The sequence below is a fragment of the Bos mutus genome, chromosome 5 (genome assembly GCF_027580195.1).
Source record: "Bos mutus isolate GX-2022 chromosome 5, NWIPB_WYAK_1.1, whole genome shotgun sequence".
NCBI lineage: Eukaryota > Metazoa > Chordata > Mammalia > Artiodactyla > Bovidae > Bos > Bos mutus.
In genome coordinates, this window is record NC_091621.1 from 43595481 (window position 1) to 43615319 (window position 19839).

The 19839-nt window shown below is 42.8% G+C and overlaps 1 protein-coding gene across 11 annotated transcripts in view; it reads right to left on the reverse strand.

Moving 5' to 3' along the window:
- LOC102271132 (natural resistance-associated macrophage protein 2) overlaps positions 1-16447 on the reverse strand; it is a 30431-nt gene extending 13984 nt beyond the window's left edge. For 2 of the 11 annotated variants that reach the window (XR_011464233.1, XM_070370783.1), the window contains exons 1-14: positions 15577-16446; positions 11801-11884; positions 9430-9581; positions 8609-8728; positions 8058-8177; positions 6504-6610; positions 5159-5229; positions 4984-5051; positions 3762-3917; positions 2943-3101; positions 2179-2265; positions 1155-1274; positions 851-1000; positions 244-317 (exon numbers count right to left, since the gene is read on the reverse strand). Coding sequence is in view for 9 of the 11 variants with exons in the window: in XM_070370783.1 (XP_070226884.1) it covers positions 244-317; positions 851-1000; positions 1155-1274; positions 2179-2265; positions 2943-3101; positions 3762-3917; positions 4984-5051; positions 5159-5229; positions 6504-6610; positions 8058-8177; positions 8609-8728; positions 9430-9581; positions 11801-11873 (1457 nt within the window). In the remaining 2 variants the exon portion in view is untranslated. Of the gene's footprint in view, positions 1-243; positions 318-850; positions 1001-1154; positions 1275-2178; positions 2266-2942; positions 3102-3761; positions 3918-4983; positions 5052-5158; positions 5230-6503; positions 6611-8057; positions 8178-8608; positions 8729-9429; positions 9582-11800; positions 11885-15576 lie in introns of all 11 variants that reach the window. The other 9 variants (XR_011464232.1, XM_070370785.1, XM_070370791.1 and 6 more) reach the window with 8 other exon arrangements.
- Between the last annotated feature and the right edge of the window lie 3392 nt (positions 16448-19839).

Sequence of the window (19839 nt, forward strand, 5' to 3'; positions counted from 1 at the left end):
GAGTTGATATACAATGTTGTGCTTATTTGTTTTTAATTTTTGGCCATTCTCTGTGGTATACGAGACCTTAGTTTCAGGGAAGTCCCCAGTAGTCTCTATTTTCTAAGTCATAGATTGAAGGGGCAGCTCTAGCAATCACTTCTTAAAGCATACAGCTCCCCTAGAACTGATTTTCTGACTGGCCTGTTTGATGAAGATACCCTTCCCCCACACATCTTTGGGAACTGAAAGAAACACACTCACAGTCCATTGGCAAATTCGCTCATGACCGGTCGCAAGCTCGTATATGTTAGAATGGGTATGAGAGCAAAGGGAAGCTGGAAAAGAGAAAACTAAGATCAGACAAGGCTATGGAGGTTCCTGTAAAACCCCAGAGAGCAGCACTCTTGGCAAAACAGAACCACAGACCCTGCCTCACCTACTCTGTGAGAAATTATTCCTGTCATCACAACATGCTGGAGGGTTATGTGGAAATCTGTAACATGAACCTAGCATCAATTATGCTCATAGTGTCTTTAATAAATTTGTATCTGCCAAATTTTCTTAACCTCCATAAAACCAAGGAGTGTCTTATACATTATTTAATGTTTGCTTGGATTAACAAACAATAACATTGTGTTCTTTGTGTAATTACCGTTTATAATTCCCATTCAACAGGCTTAGGAAAAAAAAAGTCATTTCTAAAAGCCTTTGAGATGCCAGAGATTTCATATGCTTTCACTGTAGACCAAGAATGTGTCTCTTTCTTCCTCTGAATTTTCCCCACACCCACACTAGGCTTGGTACCTAAGGGCAATACAGAATGCCTCCTGACTCAACGGGATGTGAGTTTCCCCAGCTCCCTCCTCACCTGTAAGCTCTGAAGAACATTCAGGATGTCATTCAACCCTGTTAGATGCTCCATGTCTTGGAAGACAGCCACAAGCAGAGCGGGGATGATGGCAATAGAGCGGGTCAGACTCACTCGGGCAAAGCGTGACCACTTTAGGTTCAGGAATCCCTGGAAGAAAACACAGAAACAGGATGAATGTCTGGAAGAGGAAACAGAAAAAGGTCTGGGGAGGTTCGGGAAGACCTTAGAGGCATGGGATTAAGAAAGGACAAAAGGGCAACGTCCTCTTCCTCTCGTCTATCCCAGTCACAGCAGCATGTACCTCCATCACAAACTGGCCAGAATAGGTTCCTGTCACGGTGGAGCTCTGCCCCGCAGCCAGGATCCCCACTGCCCAGATGTAGAGAGCGGCAGGCCCGAAGTAACACCCCAGCACAACACCCTGGAGAGGCAAGGGAGAGAGATCACCTGAGACAACACCCCATAGTGCTCCTCTGCGTCACCTCTCCCCATTCCTGGCTACACACCCACCTCTACCAAGCGCTGCGCTGGCACTGTCCCAGAAGTTAGACTCGGGTCCTGACCTCATTCTAGAGGCTTTCAACCTAAATTCTTCTGGATGGGCCCCCATTCCTCTTCAGCCTAGTCCCTTCTCTTCTCTAGGCTCCTAAAGCCTTTATCCTCAACTTATATGTTAACTATTAAAAAAAAGTCTACATTTCCCAAATTATATTCCTTAATACAGTATTCTAGAAGACGGTGATAGAAATGGAGATAAAGTGCAAATGAATTCTGGAGATGCTGCATACTATTTATTCTACTCTTGGAGGTTCACCATGTACCTGGCATAAAAGGGACAGAGAGGTCCCAACAAAGACCACTTTCCTGGGACTTTCCTGGTAGTCCAGTGGTTAAGACTTCATGCTCCGAATGCAGGGGACATGGGATGGTCTCTGGTCAGGGAACTAGATCCCACATGCCACACAGCATGGCCTAAATAAATAAAGTCTCCAGCCACAAGGATGAGGGGTTGGGGAGGAGAACAAATACATAAAACAAAAAAAGACCACTTTACTAAGAACACTTTCTTTGATGCCAATTAACGCCTATAGCACAAAATGCTATCAACACAAGTTTAAGAATCACGGATACAATTCATATTTTCAGCTGATCTTATATTTCCTTCCATAATCCAAAAGGCTTGTCTGGCAAGGGACCTCTGAATAACAATACTCAACAATCCAGAGAAGATATGCTGAGCTCTGAAGTGAACCCTCAGAAAAGACCAGATACTACGCTAAGAATCTTGATTCAGGGACAAAGATCAGAAATCTGAACAGGTTTACCCCTTTGTAGATGTCCACTGCCAGTGTTGAGTTATCGTCTGGGAAAAGGTGAGTGTGGGGACTGCTGCTGTTTTTACAGACTGCAACCTGGAACCAGAGCAGTTTAGGAACGACTTTTAATTTTGAGGTCAGGATTCAAATTAAGAAGACCTCCCCTACAGCTCACACACAGGTCATCTAAGAGACAGATGCTAAAGGCAAGAAACTGGACATGGATTCTGATGAGAGCAGAGACTGGCCACAAATATGAGAGGACACCCAGAATAGGAGCCCTTAGTCAAAGCAGAGACGGAAGTCAGAGGTCCTATGATGGGAAAAAAAGGAGTCATCAAAACCAGACTGGCAATCAGGAGTCACGAGGACAGAGAATTCAAAGTGACAAAACAGCCTGCCTAGCCACAGATTCTGTTTTCTGTGTGTTGATTCCTCCCAACCTGTCATCACCAGTAGGACTGGCAAGCAGCCAGTAGTTGGTAAACAGGAAGGGAAAGGGGATGAGAAAGAGCAAACAGATGTGAAGCCACTAACAACAGCAAGAGGCAACCTTTGTCCGAGGAAAACCCCCTTCCCAGTCAAAAGCTGGGAAGGATGGGCTGAGCTGCACCACAGCCCCAGAGTGTAAACCACGACTGGAGCAATGATTTAGTGGGCAGCACTGAGATCTATTTCCCCTGCGCTCTAAGTCACTGTCACGTTTTCCTGTCCCAGTCAGCTTTTCTCTTTACCCTCGCATTCACTACTACCCATGTCCCTGGCTTACTTACCACCTGCTCGTTGGTTTTCTCAAAAAATGCTTCCGCAAACACTGAGATGACACAGGTGTTGATGATAAAGGAAACAAAGAGAGCAATGCAGCAGTCAATGAAGAAGTACTTATTGGCTTCTCGAACTTCCTGCCTTTTGGCTCGGTCTATATGTCTGGACTAGAGAGGTAACAGCAAAAGTCAGTTTTTTTAAACTGTTGGAACAAGTTACTTGCAATATTTCATGAGTATGGAGTCCACTGAAAGTCCTCAATGGCAAACAACTGATCACATGAAATGTGTGAGATTCCACTTACATCCCGGTTTACTGAGTAAGAAGTCATGACCCTGTGATGATATCATACATCCCCAAACTGGAAAAAGTGACCAAGTGACTTCTGAGCCCTCAGTTACTGTGGCTGGAAGAACTGCTGACCTACAAAAACAACCCGATTTCAGACCTAAGCAGGAGACAACCTTAATGACAAAAGTCTCTGAAATCTCCCAGCTAATGATTGTGTTGGACTGACTGGTAAAAGCCAGGTTGGGCTTTTTCCCTGACCACTAGGGGGCCATTCAGGCTTCTGAGATTTAAAGTTGGGAAACATGGTACATCTTCAGTATTTTTAGGAGGGACTTTAGTCTCTTCTCTATGGGGTCTATTATCTCTGGTCACCTTTGTGATAAAAACAGAGTCCAACTGTGTGGAGGCCAACTGTCGAAAAACACTGTGCTCCTTCAGGGCTCTAACAGTTGTAAACTAAGTGTGTGTCCCTTGCAATTAAAGGAAAAGGTCCCATGAACTACACAGGCCACTGAGATGAGAAAGGTCTTGCTCACCTTGACTAAGGCAGAATGCAGGTATATGTTGTGTGGCATGATAATGGCGCCCACGATGGCCACAGCCTGCATGATCTGTGGGGTACGACAGCCTGAACAGGATGGCAGGAACATGCCTTTGAGGACCTGGGTCTGGCTGGGTTTCACTGTAACATACTACACACAAACAGAACAGCTATTAGTCTTTTCTGGAACATGAGACTAGGGAGTAACACAGTACTAGAAAACACTGCATCTTTACTCCTTAAACCCCTTCATCAACAACTACACAGGAAATGAGGAACACAGAACCACCCAAAAAAAACCAAGCAGCACAGTTCAGAGAATTTAGGACTGGAGTGTCCAGACATTTCATATTGTATTTTATATATACAAAATAGACGTGTAGAGAATGCAATTAATATTCTAAAGCAATAAAACAGCTGCTAACGGCCTTATTGATATTAGTGCCACAATAACTCCTGTCAGACATACCTTAGAATACAGTCAATTCTTGATTACCCACACTAACCATGCTTCTGTGCTCACCACGTATATAAAAAGCACTTATGCTTACCACTAGCATCTGCTGAGAGACTCACTCAAAAACACTTCTCATACACACTTTTTTCCTGGTTCAGCATTTCCCTTGGAAGCCTTAGACCAAGGTATATCATCTACTCAGAGCAGATGTATTGTTAAAAGCTTACTAGCTAGGGCAATAAAGAGAAGTCAGTTTATAATAATTGGACATAGAAAGGTGCTGGGTTTCACTTCACTACATATAATGGTAGAGTTAGTTTTAACCCAGTGGAGTGTTGGGACTGGGGCACAAACCAGCAAATAGGCCCTGTATCCCCTATAGTTCATTGCTACAATACAGAGACAGTCCAAGCTGCAATTACTGTCAACCAGGATGAGCAAAAACAGAATCCGTTTAGGTAACAGCCAAGAATAACCCTGCAACCCCTTTCCTAACCCTCTCCAAGGCTGTTCTGTTATTGGGATGGCCAACCTGGGAGATTAGTTTGGAAAGTTCCAGAAATTCTAATCAATTGAACTAACAGTCCCTGCAGGTCTTCCTTGGACACTAGTCTTTACTACAATTCATTCCTTTAAAATTGGCATAAGGTTGAATTTGGCTTTTTGTTAAAACCTACTGTCTCTTATAATAAAAGAACAAAAATCTTGTTTTAAAAAGCTAATAAAAAAATAAAGTTAATGAATAGCCTGTAATACTCACCTCATAGCCAAATGTGAGGGCCATAACAGTGAAGATAAAACCAAAAAATGCTTCTAGCTTTCGTAAACCTGAAGGGGAAAATGTAGCAGTGAGTCCACAGAAGGCAGATTTCCCTGTAAATCACATGATGGAAAGCAGCTCCTCTGACTGACCCCTCCATTCCCATGCTCCTTACCATAGTTGTCCAAAAAGAGAAATGCAAATGTATCTGCAATGGTGATGAGAACTCCACCCCATAGTGGAATCCTAGGTCAGAGATGAAAAACAGAGATTTAAGGGAAGAAAAGAAACATTGAGAATGACTCTTTTCCCAACAGTTCTCCAGATATCTGACACTTGCAGGAGCAAGGACTTGGAAAATGGATCCATGGTAAGCAGGCCAGGCCCTGGGTAGCTTAGGATCACAGCACTAAATGAAACAATTTGTTGTTGCTGTTCAGTCATCAAGTTGTGTTCAACTCTTTGAGATCCCATGGACTGTAGCACGCCAGGCTTCCCTGTGCCTCACCATCTCATCTCCCAGAGTCTGCCCAAGTTCATGCCTATTGAATCAGTGATGCCATCCAACCATCTCGTCCTCTGTCGCCCTCTTCTCCTTCTGCCATAAATCTTCCCCAGCATCAGGGTCTTTTACCAATGAGTCTAGCTATTCGCATCAGGTGGCCGAAGTATTAGAGCTCAGCCTCACCATCCGTCTTTCCGATGAGTCTTCAGGGTTGATTTCCTTAAGATTGACTGGTTTCATCTCCTTGCTGTCTAAGGGACTCAAGAGTCTTCTCCAGCACCATAGTTCAAAAGCAGCGATTCTTCGGCACTCAGCCTTTTTTTTGGTCCAGCGCTCACATCCATACATGACTACTGGAAAGACCATAGCCTTGACTATAAGGACCTCTGTCACTAAAGTAATGTCCTTCTTTTTTAACACACTGTCTAGGTTTGTCAAAGTGAAACAATACATTCATTCAAACTTTGTCTAGTATTTCAGACATTCAGGACACAAAACTGAAGAGCACTGGTCTTCTCTCTCAATGACCTCACTTGGGATAAACTGACATACAAATTAATTATAATACACACTGCCACATACTGGATAACACAGGTATGTATTACCCAACATGAGAACATGAAAGATATAGAGCCTACATCTGCCAGGAGAAAGGAAAGTAGTTTCAGAAAGGTTCTACAGAAAAAATAATACTTGAGTGAATCTTGGAAATTGAAAATGACTTGTGTTTTTCTTTTTATGTTGTTGCTTAGTCTCTAAGTCGTGTGCAATTCTTTTTCAACTCCATTGACTGTAGTCCACCAGGCTCTATCCATAGGACATCCCAAGCAAGAATACTGGAGCGGGGTGCAATTTCCTTCAGCAGGAAATCTTCCCAATCAAGGGATCAAACTTGTACCTACTGCTTCACAGGCAGATTCTTTACCACTAAGCCACCAGGGAAGGACTTTTGTTTTTATACTTGTTTTGAAATCTCACAAAACATTGATTACTTTCTAGAAGACAAACCTCTCACCTGCCTGCAGACAGGAGATTGATGGCAATAGCTGAGCCAATAACTTCTTGCATATCTACACCAATGATAGCCAACTCCACCATCAGCCACAGAAGGATTCGTGGAACCTAAACACCAAACAGCAGAAAGATATGGCTCTAATTAATCATTTCTAAGAACTTACCCCATAGTTTAGAACTCACATTTTGGCAGTGATCCATAAACAGTCCTTTATTAAACCTTAGGTCTAGAGATGAAGGACCAGAACTCAGCTTTGGCCCCTTGATGGAGAGGGCCAGGCTGCTCTTTGTGGCAGAGCCTATGAGTCCAGGTCAGGGCAACAGCTGATGTCAATTTCTTCTCCTTCCATTTCACTTGACAGAAAAATGGAATTTCCATTCATTATTTCCATTTAATTTTTTTTTGCCTAAAAACAATCCTAAAATTCTTAGGGGAAATGAGGATGCTAAAATGGTCAAAATATTGTTCAGGAGAGAACAGAAATACTATAGAAAAAATATCTATCCTGACCATAGCTGAAGAGACAAAACAAACATGAAAAGGCTGGAGTCATCCTTAATATAATAATGCACAAGCAAGTGAAAAGACAGATATGCAAAAGGGACTCAGGGCAAAGTGTTGGAACTGGGTGTCCAATAACAAAATCTGGAAGATAATCTCGTCAAATAATTAAACAGAAAGAAATTTAGTAGTGCAAGCTCATTGAGGCAGGGGGGGGGCGGGGGCCGTGGGGGGACCACTTCCATGTACCTACTACTGAAAAAAAAGTCACAAAAAAACAACAGCTGAGATACATGAAGAAAGAGAAGCTAAACAAACTATAAATTACCAGGTTGTTTTTTTTTTGAGACGCATATAAAAACAAAACAAAAAAAGGCAGGTAAAGATACTCTCTCACAGCCAGGAAAGGAGATTAAACTTTAAGAAAAAACTGGAGGTAGATACTTATCTAAAGATCAAGTCGGTTTAAAGCTATCTTCCAGACCCTGTGTCTATCCATTCGTGACTTAAGCAGGAACAAGAAAGACCTAAATATCCAGAAGGAAACTATGGAGGACAGTGTAAACTCCAGGGTCAAGGTAAAATGAAAAAGCATCATTAACAAATTCAAAGATCCTGCCAAACATGCCCTAGTAAAAGAAAAAAACTCACTTCAGATTGACAGCAAAGACAAACAAAAAAGAAAATATGCATAATGCAAAGTAATGGAGTAATATGGATGAATGAAAAAAAAGCTTTAGAGAACAGCCCCGCCCCTTTGTGGACTAGGCCCCGCTTGGTGCCAAAAGGCATAGTAAAAGGTAAGTGTTTACTCACACAGAAACGTCTAAGCAAACTTTCTGGTAAATGTGAATCTCGTTAGATTTTGAAGGAGTGCAGAAACATGGTTTAGCAGCGAGAGAAACTACAGAATTTCCCTTGGGACTGCCAGTCCTCTGGGACACAGATCCCCTCTTCCTCCACTATTTCAGTATGGGGGCGGGGGGAGACGGTGGGACAGCACAGGTTGCCAGACACACAGTTACCTATGAGTAACAGACAAACACTGCTCACCCTAGGATACTGACGGTAACACACTTCAGCAAGATGAAGCCCGGTGACCACTCCCAGCCTAGCTGCAAGCGTTTGGAGCAGGACCCCGACAATGGTGGCCAACAGAAGAACCCAGAGCAGCTACAGAAGAACAAAATCCCAACATTACACTCATGAAACAACTGGAAGTTTGGGTTTGGTTGTTTGGCAATGGGAATGGGAAACAGTACACTCAGCAAAGCGCCCCGTTCAGGGATCCAACGACTGAGTTCTCTATCACATTCTGCACAGAACTTGCTAGGTCACCTTGCACCTTTCTGAGTCTTAGTTTTTCCCATTTGCTGTTTCACTTTTGTTCAAGGAAACTACCTGGGTAAAATAAAATTAAAAACCAACTACATGACAAAATAAAGTTTAAAAACAGATGGAAAAGTACTTTTCACCTAAGCGTCAGGGCCAATGAAGTATCAGCATGTAGCCACCAAGGCTGATACCCAGCAGGCAGAGCAGAGGAAAAGGCTGTGGTGCGCTGTGTGTGTTTACAAAGGAAAGAGGGAGGACTCCATGTTCACCTTAAATCCAGCCAGTGCTCCAGACTGCAAATCACATTCAATGTTTCCTGGATCCACAACGCTCATAAGAAGTCCTGGTCCTGTGAAGACCCAGAGTTTACGAAAGCTAAAACAAGAGTGCTGTACGAGAGAGGAAAACAGAGCAAAATGATTATCACCTTCGGGAGAGAATGGATACACATGCCTGTGTATGGCTGACTCCCTTTGCTGCCACCTGAAACTGTCACATTGATAACTGACTATAGTCCAGTACAGAATAAAACGTTAAAAAATAATAATAACAAAGTGTCTCTTGGAGAAATAAAAAAATTATCACCCACCTCCAAACTGCTGATCTAATTTATTATTTTATCACATAAAAAGCAACAGTATCAGTTTCATAAACAAAGGATTTCCGAAGTTGGACATGGGTGTGTCCAAGTTTAATTGCCATCTATTCCACAGCTTATCAATAAGACAATCAACTCTGTCCAAATAAGAGTCCAACCCTTCTCTTACTTGCCCTTTCCAACAGCCTTTCATTCTAAAACCCCAGCAAGAATATCAGTACTATCCAAATTGGACAAAAGGCACCGTAAAAAAGGAACCTGAAATTCTCGTTTCTGGATCAAAAAATACTCACTAGTACAACCTGGCAAGTGTTTTTCAAGGACCTTAGTTTCCTTAACAGTTTCCATTTATTCTGACTACAAAAATTCAGTCTTCAGAGATTGCCTGCCAGAACTGACTCTGAGGTTGTTGATTTTGAGTTGTCCAGCAGACTCTGAATTCATAGGTTTTCCCCAGATAATAATGTTTTCCTCCAAGGACCTGTCACTAACCTTCTCCTCAAGAACGGCATTATTCTCATCCAGGTAGGTGGTGAAGTGCTCCTCTGAGAGGCCCCCGGAGGACTGAGGAATTGAGGAATTACTGTAGGCAGGGTTGAGGGCACCAAGACTGGCAGAGTCCCCATGGTCTCCAAAAGCATCCTCTGAATTAACAGTTTGAAAAGAAATGAGTTAAAATTAACAAAATACTCTAATACTAACAATCATCTTAGAAATACTGAAATTAAATCTTTTAATACCTAAACACATAAGACTGACCTGACTCTATCTCAATTTACTTTATTTTTATTTATATTGTTAATAAATTACATTTTGAATAGGCAATACATTCACATGGCTGAAAATTTGAGAAATACAAAAATGGTTATGGTGATAAAGCTCCCTCTCAGCCCTCTTCCCGGTCACTCAACTCTACATCAGTTTTCAACATTAATCTCACAAACGGTTTCCCCCTACTTTCACACTTCTATTATCATTTGCCAATTTTTAGAATCATTTCATTTTCTTCTAAAATCACTGATGTCTAGGGCTCAATATATAACATCCCCAGACTAGCCTCACTGATAACCTAAAATCTTAACTTTTAGAAGGAAATAGGCTAATGGGACACTCCCCTTTCCACCCTCCATCCGTTATTTGGTAGGATTTACCGACTCGATGGACATGAGTTTGAGTGAACTCCGGGAGTTGGTGATGGACAGGGAGGCCTGGCGTGCTGTGATTCATGGGGTTGCAAAGAGTTGGAGACGACTGAGCGACTGAACTGAACTCAAAGGATCACCCTTGGACATTATATCTCCATCAGGCTTCCCCCAAAATTGGTAACTTGCAAAATCCTGCCACATTTCAGGCTAAAATCAGAAGCTGCAAGGAAACCACCAAACAGGAACCCTTTGCCATCTGACTAAGATCTGCAGTGAACAGCTTGGGGAGGAGCGTAGTTATCACCCTCAGGACAGGAGGGTTCATCGCAGACTAATCATCGGTGTTTCCCTTCCTCCTGCATTTTGCTGCTCATTTTAAATGCAGGGAGACAGAGGGTCTGAGAGAAAAGTGTTAAGGGACAAGAAAGTTAGGAAACTCAGTGTGTGTAGCCATCAAATGGTTATTTTTAACCACAAAGCTCTAATCTCAGGGTTACCAAGATATCTTTGCAGTTTTCTTTCTATAGGGAACTGACTCACTTTACCTTAAGTGTTACTGAACTAAGGAGGAAATTTACAGAAAAAGAATGCTAAGTCTAGAGAAATTTAGAATCAGGAAGGATTAGTCAAAGCACAGTCTCATTAAATACTCTATAAGGCGCTAGTTCAGTATTTTCCTGCTGCATTCTCATCTGAAGCAGCCTAACCACCCTAGCGAAGAGTTGACTCATTGGAAAAGACTCTGATGCTGGGAGGGATTGGGGGCAGGAGGAGAAGGGGACAACAGAGGATGAGATGGCTGGATGGCATCACTGACTCGATGGACATGAGTTTGAGTGAACTCTGGGAGTTGGTGATGGACAGGGAGGCCTGGCATGCTGCAATTCATGGGGTCGCAAAGAGTTGGACACAACTGAGCGACTAAACTGAACTAAACCACCCTAGAGGTTTTTATGCCAGGCTGCAAGTTATACTGCCTTTTCAAGTACTCAAAGTGTTAGTCGCTCAGTCGTGTCCGACTTTCTGTCACCCCATGGACTGTAGCCTGCCAGACTCCTCTGCCCATGGAATTCTCCAAGAAAGAATACTAGAGTTGGCTGCCATTTCCTTCTCCAGGGGATCTTCCCACCCCAGGGATCGAACCCAGGTCTCCCATACTGTAGGCAGATTCTTTAACATCTGAACCACCAGGGAAGCCCTAGCTAAGCACTACTGCTATAAGAAACCAAACTTGAAGCTAATCTTAGCTCATCTCAGAACCGGAAATAAGTTATGAGGGAGGTCTGTGTGGTTATAAATCCATTGCATTTACAGCCTAAGGCACCAGGTGGTGACCCCTGAATGGAGCAGGTCTCCATGATATTGTTGGTTGGGGTACAATGGTGCTTTAGTCCGACTCTTGCAACCCCGTGGACTGTAGCCCGCCAGGCGCCTCTGTCCATGGATTTCCCAGGCAAGAATACTAGAGTGGGTTCCCATTTCCTTCTCCAGGGCATCTTCCTAACCCAGGAATCGAACCTGGGTCTCCTGTGTTTCAGGCAGACTCCTGCACTGCAGGTGGATTCTTTACCAACTGAGCTACAGGGAAGTCCCAGAAGATAGGAAATGCAGACAATTTTTGATGGGACAGAGGACAAGAAGGACAATATGGTAAACTGTTACTGGCTTAAGCCTAATTCCAAATAAAAATGAGTCAATAGCACAAAGCAATCAATTACCATCTGGAACAGGTATCTGAACAGAAGATGCAGGACCCAATACTATGGAGGATACCTGAATGTCTGAATTCATAGAACAGGATTCTGGAAAGGAGAGAAGAGAGGGAGAGGAATTAGCAAGAACAAATAAAAACAAGTTCAAAACAAGCATTCTGTGACTCTGTATGATTGAACCCTTACTATATGAAATGAATAACTGTTCTACTGAATTAGATAACCTTGAAAATAATCACAGTTTTCAGAATATGATTAAGAGATGTTTAACAGAAAAAAATGTAAAAGTTTTCATCATGATTTTGGTGGCAAGAATTCAAAACCAAACTGAAGTAAAAAGTATTTCAGGGAAGTGGGTTTTAATCAGCCTCCACAGAGAGGTCTGCAGGCAATCACTCAATCTCTGCCTTTGCCTCCAGATTAATCCAAATATTTAAAAGACTGACTTCCCCTCATTTTGATGGGTTTTTAAGGATAGAATCTATAACTCTTTTTGATCCAACAAACAACTCAAGTGAGCTCAAGTTTCAATTTTCTCAGAAGCCGGTGGTGAGGGTAGGGGTGCGGTGGGGTATCTTCTGGAGTGTAAAACACAGCACCTCATGCTAATTTAGAAAACATAGGAACTCCCCTGCCAAAAAATTAATTGATTAAATAAATAAAATAAAATAGAAGTGCCCAAAAGTGTTAAGAGCAGTTATTTTTAAAAGAACATTATTATTAATATTGTTATTATTATAAAAAGTTTCTCATTTCTGACCTACTCATGAGGAACCAATTCAATTATTACAGATTATTTTTGTTGTGATGACTGATATCCTGTTTCAGAAGGCACAGAAGTCTTCAATACAATTGAGGAAAATTCCTATTCACAACAGGCCTTGAAAGTTTATCTTTAAAAAGTAAACAATCGAGATAGTAGTGTGCTTTTTCTCCAAGTATGAAGTGTGAAAAGGTGCTTGGAAAATAATTTTAAACAAAAGTATCTCAAGACAAAATGTTAAATAAATTAAAATTTAAATAAATTTTTACTATTAGTATTCTAAGTGATTAGTCCCATAATTACTTACAGAGCTAATAAAACACAATAAGTCTGATCTTTTCTGTGAAATCTCTGTCCAAGAGAGAAAATGGATCCTAGATTCCAACTTCTTTTTTTTCTGCTGTGCCATGCAGCTTATAGGATCTTAGTTCCCAGGACAAGGATGGAGCCCCAGCCTGAGAGTGAAAGCACTGAATCTTAACCTCTGGGCCAACAGGGAATTCCCTAGATTCCAACTTTCTCATCAGAACATCAAGTCAGATTTCACAAAATTATATGCGTGTCCATTATTTGTTTTTATACCTTATTCAACATTCCACACTGTATTTAACTGCCTTGAGCAGCTTCAGCTTCATGCAACAATCTTGGCAAACAGTCTTTTCATTTTCATTCTATTACAAATATTTTCTAATTTTCCTTGTTAAGCCTTCTCAGGTACACCCATCATTTAAAAGTGGACATTTAATTTCCAAATACATGGGATTTTGTTTAAAGTATCTTTAATATTAATTTTTTTAATATTAATTTTTTATTTTGATACTAATTTCTCATTTAAATGCTTTTTTCTCTGCAATCACCGCCTCTGTTTTTTTCAGAACATATTGAGACTTTCAAAGGCTAAGTTGAAGATTTCTCTTGGTAAGTGTCACATTGCACTTGAAAATATGTGGGTTATTTGCAAATATCTTTCGATATTGATTTCTAACATGATTCCACAGTGATAAGAAACAGACTCTGCATGATTTTAATACCTTTAGATCATGAAATTTTTGCACATTGTTTTATGTTCCTGGATATGTGCCAGTGTCTCCTAGTTTACAGTCTATGGGAGCTTGAACAGAATTTGTATCCTACTGTTGCGTGAAAATTATATAAATCTTAATTATCTTGAATTGCTTTTACAGTGCTTTTCAGGTCTATTGTATCTTTCTACTTTTCTGTATATTCATTCTATTCATTTGGAGACTTTGATATTGAAACTCCAGCTAAAAATCTTAATTCATCTAGTAAAAAAAATAATTGAATTTACACCATATGTACTTCAGTCAAATCAGGCCAGCATATTATGCATGAAACAATGTTCTTTTTTGTAAACTCAAAGTTTCTCATTTTGCGATTAGGTCCCAATTCTGCTACCTATATAAACAGCAGCTTTTTGGAAGGAGAGAATCTCAAGACAGAAGTCTTTCATTAGAGCCTTCCAAGTAGTAGCAAGAGAACCTGAGAGAAACTTTTAAGCTCACATAAAGAGCATAAGTCTGTCAGCAGATATTTCTGTTTATATACACAATAAGGAAATAGGGGATAAAGGTATCTTTGATTTCACAGCACCCACCCAAGCTCTTAGCATTAAAAGTCAAATATTAGAAAAGATGCTGCTTTGTAAAAACCAGTGTGTAACCTCGTCACTTCACTGAGTCAAAACTGAACCAAGGACTTCCCTGGTGGTCCAGTGGTTTGAAGAGTCCACTTTCCAACACAGGGGATGCAGATTTGATCCCCAGTTGGGGAACTAATATCCCACATGCAGAGAGGAAACTACTGAGCCAGCACCACAGAGAGACGTGAAGGCATCACAGCTGAGACTCGATGCACTCAAATAAATAATAAACAAAATAAGTAAATGTTTAAAAATGTTTAAAAGATACCAAAGCTGCTTGGTATCTCTGTGTACATTCTAAGGGATTACTGCTGATTTTCTAACAGTAGAGTAAGATTTATGTACAGCTTCCCCATTCACTAACAAGAAGTATAGCCAGGCTGCCCAAAAATTCTCCACCCAAGTCCCACAGCCATCCTGGAAACAGGAGGAACCAAGTATGCTGCAATCATGGTTTGGAGGGCATTGACTTCAAAAAAAAAAAAAAAAAAAACTGGCCTAGGCCAAGACTATAAATGAAATATCATCCAATAAAAAACTAAACAGTCAAAGAAGTTTTCATTTACCCAACATAGCTATCATGGACAGACCCAGTACTGCATAGTTGGAGTTTTCCATGTAGTCTTAGTTAATGATAAAATAAACTCAGCAGAAAGTCTATTGTCACAGGTAATCATACTATACCCTCAGGTAATGAATGACAAGGATGAAAAACAGGCCTAAGGGTTCACGGGCAATAGGTTCAGGGGATCAGAATTCCTTTATTGTGGAATCTTTTAGGGGAAAGAAGGCACTTACAGGTAATAATAACAAAAACTCCTACATGCTACGAAATGTTCTGAGCACGTTATGCATATTAATTCAATACTCACCATCAGCTCTTTAACACTGATATTATCAATCCCCATTTTAAGCATGCGGAAACAAAGGAACAAAGAGGCTAAGAATCTTGCTCAAAGGTTTACAGAGCCAAGACTAGTTGGGGTTCAGATTCCACAGGAATCAAGGGAGAAACACAAGGTCCCCTAGTCGCAGCAATATTCACTACAACTATGGCCAGCAAAAATTTCTGGAAACCTGTCTCCTCTTGCCTCGCATTCCATAGAATTTTTGCTTCTGATTTTACTTTAAAGAGGTGTCACATTCCCTTAACTTCGTAACACTCCTTATGAAAGCAGTGGACGGTATGAGAATATCTTTACACACTGGAAAACTCAAGTCCAGGTTACTCAACTTCTTCAATGATGCTCTTTGAAAAAGTCTGATATATGAAGAGAATTGGGGGAAACCAACTGAAAACAAAACAAACAAAACAAAAAGAGAACGTCCAAAAGTAAACATAGCTGCAACAGCACGAACCTATGAAACCGAACAGATGTCGAGCAGCCAGCCACCCTTCTCACTCACGGAGTGCGTTGCCCCTACAAAAGTTCCTGAGCCTGGAGGCTGCACAAACAGCCCTAAAACCGATCTACACAGCAGGACTCAGCGGTCTGTCCAGGCCCTTCACACGAAGAGGCGCTTCTTGGATGTCGCCCGTAGTAAAATGAATTCTTTCGCTGAAGTGCGGCGGCGGGAGGCCCAGGAAGCGGACGGGGCATCAGGGCTCCGAAGATAACAAGGAGGCCGAGGGGACCTTGCCCCTCGTCCGTCGGCCTCTCCCGCGGCGTGAAGCGGGGTCAGCAGACCTTCGACCACGGGTCCCGGGACCGCGGCAGGTCCGCCCAGGGGTTCAGCCATTTTCTCTTCAGGTCTCTTTAGGCCGCGGCGGGGAAGGGGCGAGGCCCCTGCGACCTCCGGCGTTCACTTCCCGCTCCCCGTCCCGGCGCCCTCCTCTCGCTCTTCCTTTGAAGAACGCGGCTCCATCTGGAACCCGCGTCCAGGCCCTCCAGCCCGCGCCGCCCCTCGCAGACCCGCCTGGCGCCCCGCACGCCAAATACTGGCCGCGGCGCCTGGTCCCAGGCTTGCCCTCGAGCCGCCGGGAGCCCGGGAAAGCGGGGCGCCCGCGTGACCCCTGACCTGGCCCGCTGCCCACCTTACCGGCTCCGCAACCACCTGACAATCGGTCCCCGCTCCAGCGGCTCCATGTCCCTGGAGCCAGCCCCACGCCAGCCTCCCCCTACACGCCCTGCGGCTGACCCACAGGATCGCTGCCGCACATTCCTTTGGGTTGGATTCTTCATATTCGCCGTGGGGCCAACGCGCGTGGCAGGCTGACTACGGACCCCGAGTCTCCGCCCACTCCAGGCTGACTGGGGGCGGGGCCACGGAGGCCTGGGCGGGAGCTGTCTGCGGCTGAGCTAGTGCTGGAGCTGGTCCAACCCACACTGTGTTGTGGAGTCTCCCACCCCGCTAGCAACCTGCGGACGAGTACGTTTCCTGCTGTAGTTCGCCGTGGCCTCGTTAGGCCCTGGAAGACAAGATCATTTCTTCTGAGACACGGCTCTCTGAGAATTCCAGCTCCACCCTGCAAAGTATAGCCACCTCCCGCCCCCAGAGCCACATCATAGTATCTGCTGCCCCACCAAGAGCGCCCCACACCTGGGAGGAACCGCGAAGCATCAGCTAGTGCAGCCAGTTCGACTGCATCAGGTGCCCTATTCCGAAGTCTCGGCAATGAGTTTTCCTTTCTCCTATTCAGCTGCCTCGCTTCTTCTCCCAAACTTTATTTTCCACCTACCCAAAAGCAGTTCCGCTCCATTCCCAGTTTCAATCGCACATCCCAGTCTTTGTCTGAAGATGACGACCAGGCTAGTGGTGCTTCAGAAGGGAGAAAATAGTCTGACTAACCACCCTAATTTTCTACAATGTCCTTTACAGCTGCCAGAAACATTCTTAGACCCCTCTCTCTACCGGCCCCCACATCGCCCCCATAACCGCTTTCCTTAAAGGTAACCAAGCGTATCTAACCAAGTCATAGATCTAGAGAAGAAAAGCATAAAACCCTCCAACATCTTTCTTCGTGTAAAAACTGCTAGGAGAAATTTTTATTAGTTGATAAAGGAGTCCAAGAGAAGAGGAAAGGAGAGTAAACTGCAAAAAGCAAAATCCAAATAAAGGACAAAGTACAAGCAAATTCAGGGACCCAAAAAACTGGGCTGAGAATCATCAAACATCTGATACAGGTGGGTTTCCATAGAGAATTTCTCCTAGAGAGAAAAGAAAATGCACAAATTAATTCTGAGAATCTCTCTGCAACACATATGGGGAGTTTCAGAAAGGCTTAATGAAGTCCCTCCAGAACAGAACCTTTCCTTTGGGAACGTCTACTGCAACTAGAAAATAAAATGGCTGGAGCCTCCTTGTCGTGTTCCAGGTCTGCTCTGGTGGGTAGAGTCCCTGGGCTATTATATGCTTATTGCTGGCTACTTACTTAGCTCACAGTGTGGGGCTGCCTCCTTCTTACTCTGCTTCTTCATTGTGCAGGCTGGGTCTGACTTTCTCCACTGCTGCTCCTGTTTCTTGCCTCTATATATGCAGAGGAGTGCACCTTCTCTTGGCTAGACAATGCCTCTTATGCTTCTCTGGGCAACACATTGTTAAAGATACCAGAGGAAATTTTAAGAAGCAAATAACACTCTTAGAAGTATAATCAAATCTCATCTTTGACCTGCCCTGAAAAGAAAAACTTCATATATCTGCCATTCCTGGATACTAATGAACAATTAATTGCATTTGAAAACTTTTATTCTGAGATTTCATCTCTGTCTCCTTTCGCAGGAGCTAGAGTCACAGAACAGCATAGCATCACAAGACGAAGATGTCTTTATTCCAGGACTAGAAGTCATCCCACTACAATTTGACCTATCTCTTTTCTCCTTGTTCTACAGCAGACAAGTTTCCTAAAGCATACCTGCCTTAGACTGGGTTGGGCTCAATGTACCTGCCTTCATGGGAAAATAGAAGAAAAAAAGAAGAAATACGAAAGCACCCAAGAACGAACGTGTTTAAGGAAAAGGCCCTGTTTTAGTTTAGGACTCCCAAAATAGGAATGCGTTTTACAAGGAGAATCTACCATAGCACCCCTGTCACATTTACTCAGGAATTGCTCCCAACATACACACTCAAGTCTTGCCTACTGGGTCCCTGCTATTCACTTAGAGTAACTGACAACATTTATGGAATTCTTACTATATATCAAACACCATATGTAAAATGTTATAAATAGGAATTAATCCTCACAATAAATTTGTGAGGCAAGAACTATGATCTTAATTTTGTATATTAGGAACCTAGGTCTGAGGGAGATTAAGTACTTTGCCTAAAGACCCACAAGTGAGTGATAGAGCCAGGCTTTGAATAAAGATTTGTTAGATCCAAAGAGCCAGCTCCCCACTACCATACTATAGTGCCTCCATCTAAAACAATTTCCTTCCATTCAAATCTCCAGCTTGGAAATGATCCTCTTTTATAAAATCCTATTCATGTAAATTTACTGAACATTTCACAGTACCACAATAACCAACTGATTTCTGTATAGATGCTAATATGTATCTGTATTGTATGTGCTTTTTATTTGAACAGGAGACTTTTCCTTCCATGCTCACCTCCCATCCACTCTCTCAATATTCTTTTCAAGCTTTTGTTTTCCCTGAACTGCCTGAAATTAACTCCTCCTGTTTGTACCTGCTCAGAAGCTCAGTCCTGTCTGACTTTTTGCAACCCCATGGACTACATATAGCCCACAAAGCTCCACTGGTCTATGGGATTTTCCAGACAGGAATACGAAGAAGGTTGCTATTTTCTCCTCCAAGGGATCTTCCTGACCTAGGGATCTAATCTGCTTCTCCTATGTCTCCTGCATTGGCAGGAGGATTCCTTACAAAGGAGCCACCTGGGAAGCTCTCCAAACTTCTCCCACCCCTCTCTTTTTGTTGGAGGACAGAAGGAACAAAAAGTGCCCATCAAAATGAAATGGCATCTTGAGACGGAAAGAAAGACAGGCAGCTCCATATAATCATGTTTCAGTTTACAATCAGCATTACTATGAACAAAGCTTGTGGAGGTGATGGAATTCCACCTGAGCTATTTGAAATCCTAAAAGTTGATGCTGTTAAACTTCAGCACTCAGTTGAGTTCAGTTCAGTCGCTCAGTCGTGTCCGACTCTTTGCAACCCCATGAACCGCAGCAAGCCAGGCCTCCCTGTCCATCACCAACTCCCGGAGTCCACTGAAACCCATGTACATTGAGTCGTTGATGCCATCCAGCCATCTCATCCTCTTTTGTCCCCTTCTCATCTGGCCCTCAATCTTTCCCAGCATCAGGGTCTTTTCAAATGAGTCAGCTCTTAGCATCAGGTGGCCAAAGTATAGGAGTTTCAGCTTCAACATAAGTCCTTCCAATGAACACCCAGGACTGATCTCCTTTAGGATGGACTGCTTGGATCTCCTGCAGTCCAAGGGGCTCTCAAGAGTCTTCTCCGATACCACAGTTCAAAAGCATCAATTCTTCAGCACTCAGCTTTCTTTATAGTCCAAGTCTCACATCCATACATGACCACTGGAAAAACCATAGTCTTGACTAGATGGACCTTTGTTGGCAAAGTAATGTCTCTGTTTTTTAGTATGCTGTCTAGGTTGCTCATAACTTTCCTTCCAAGGAGTAAGCATCTTTTAATTTCA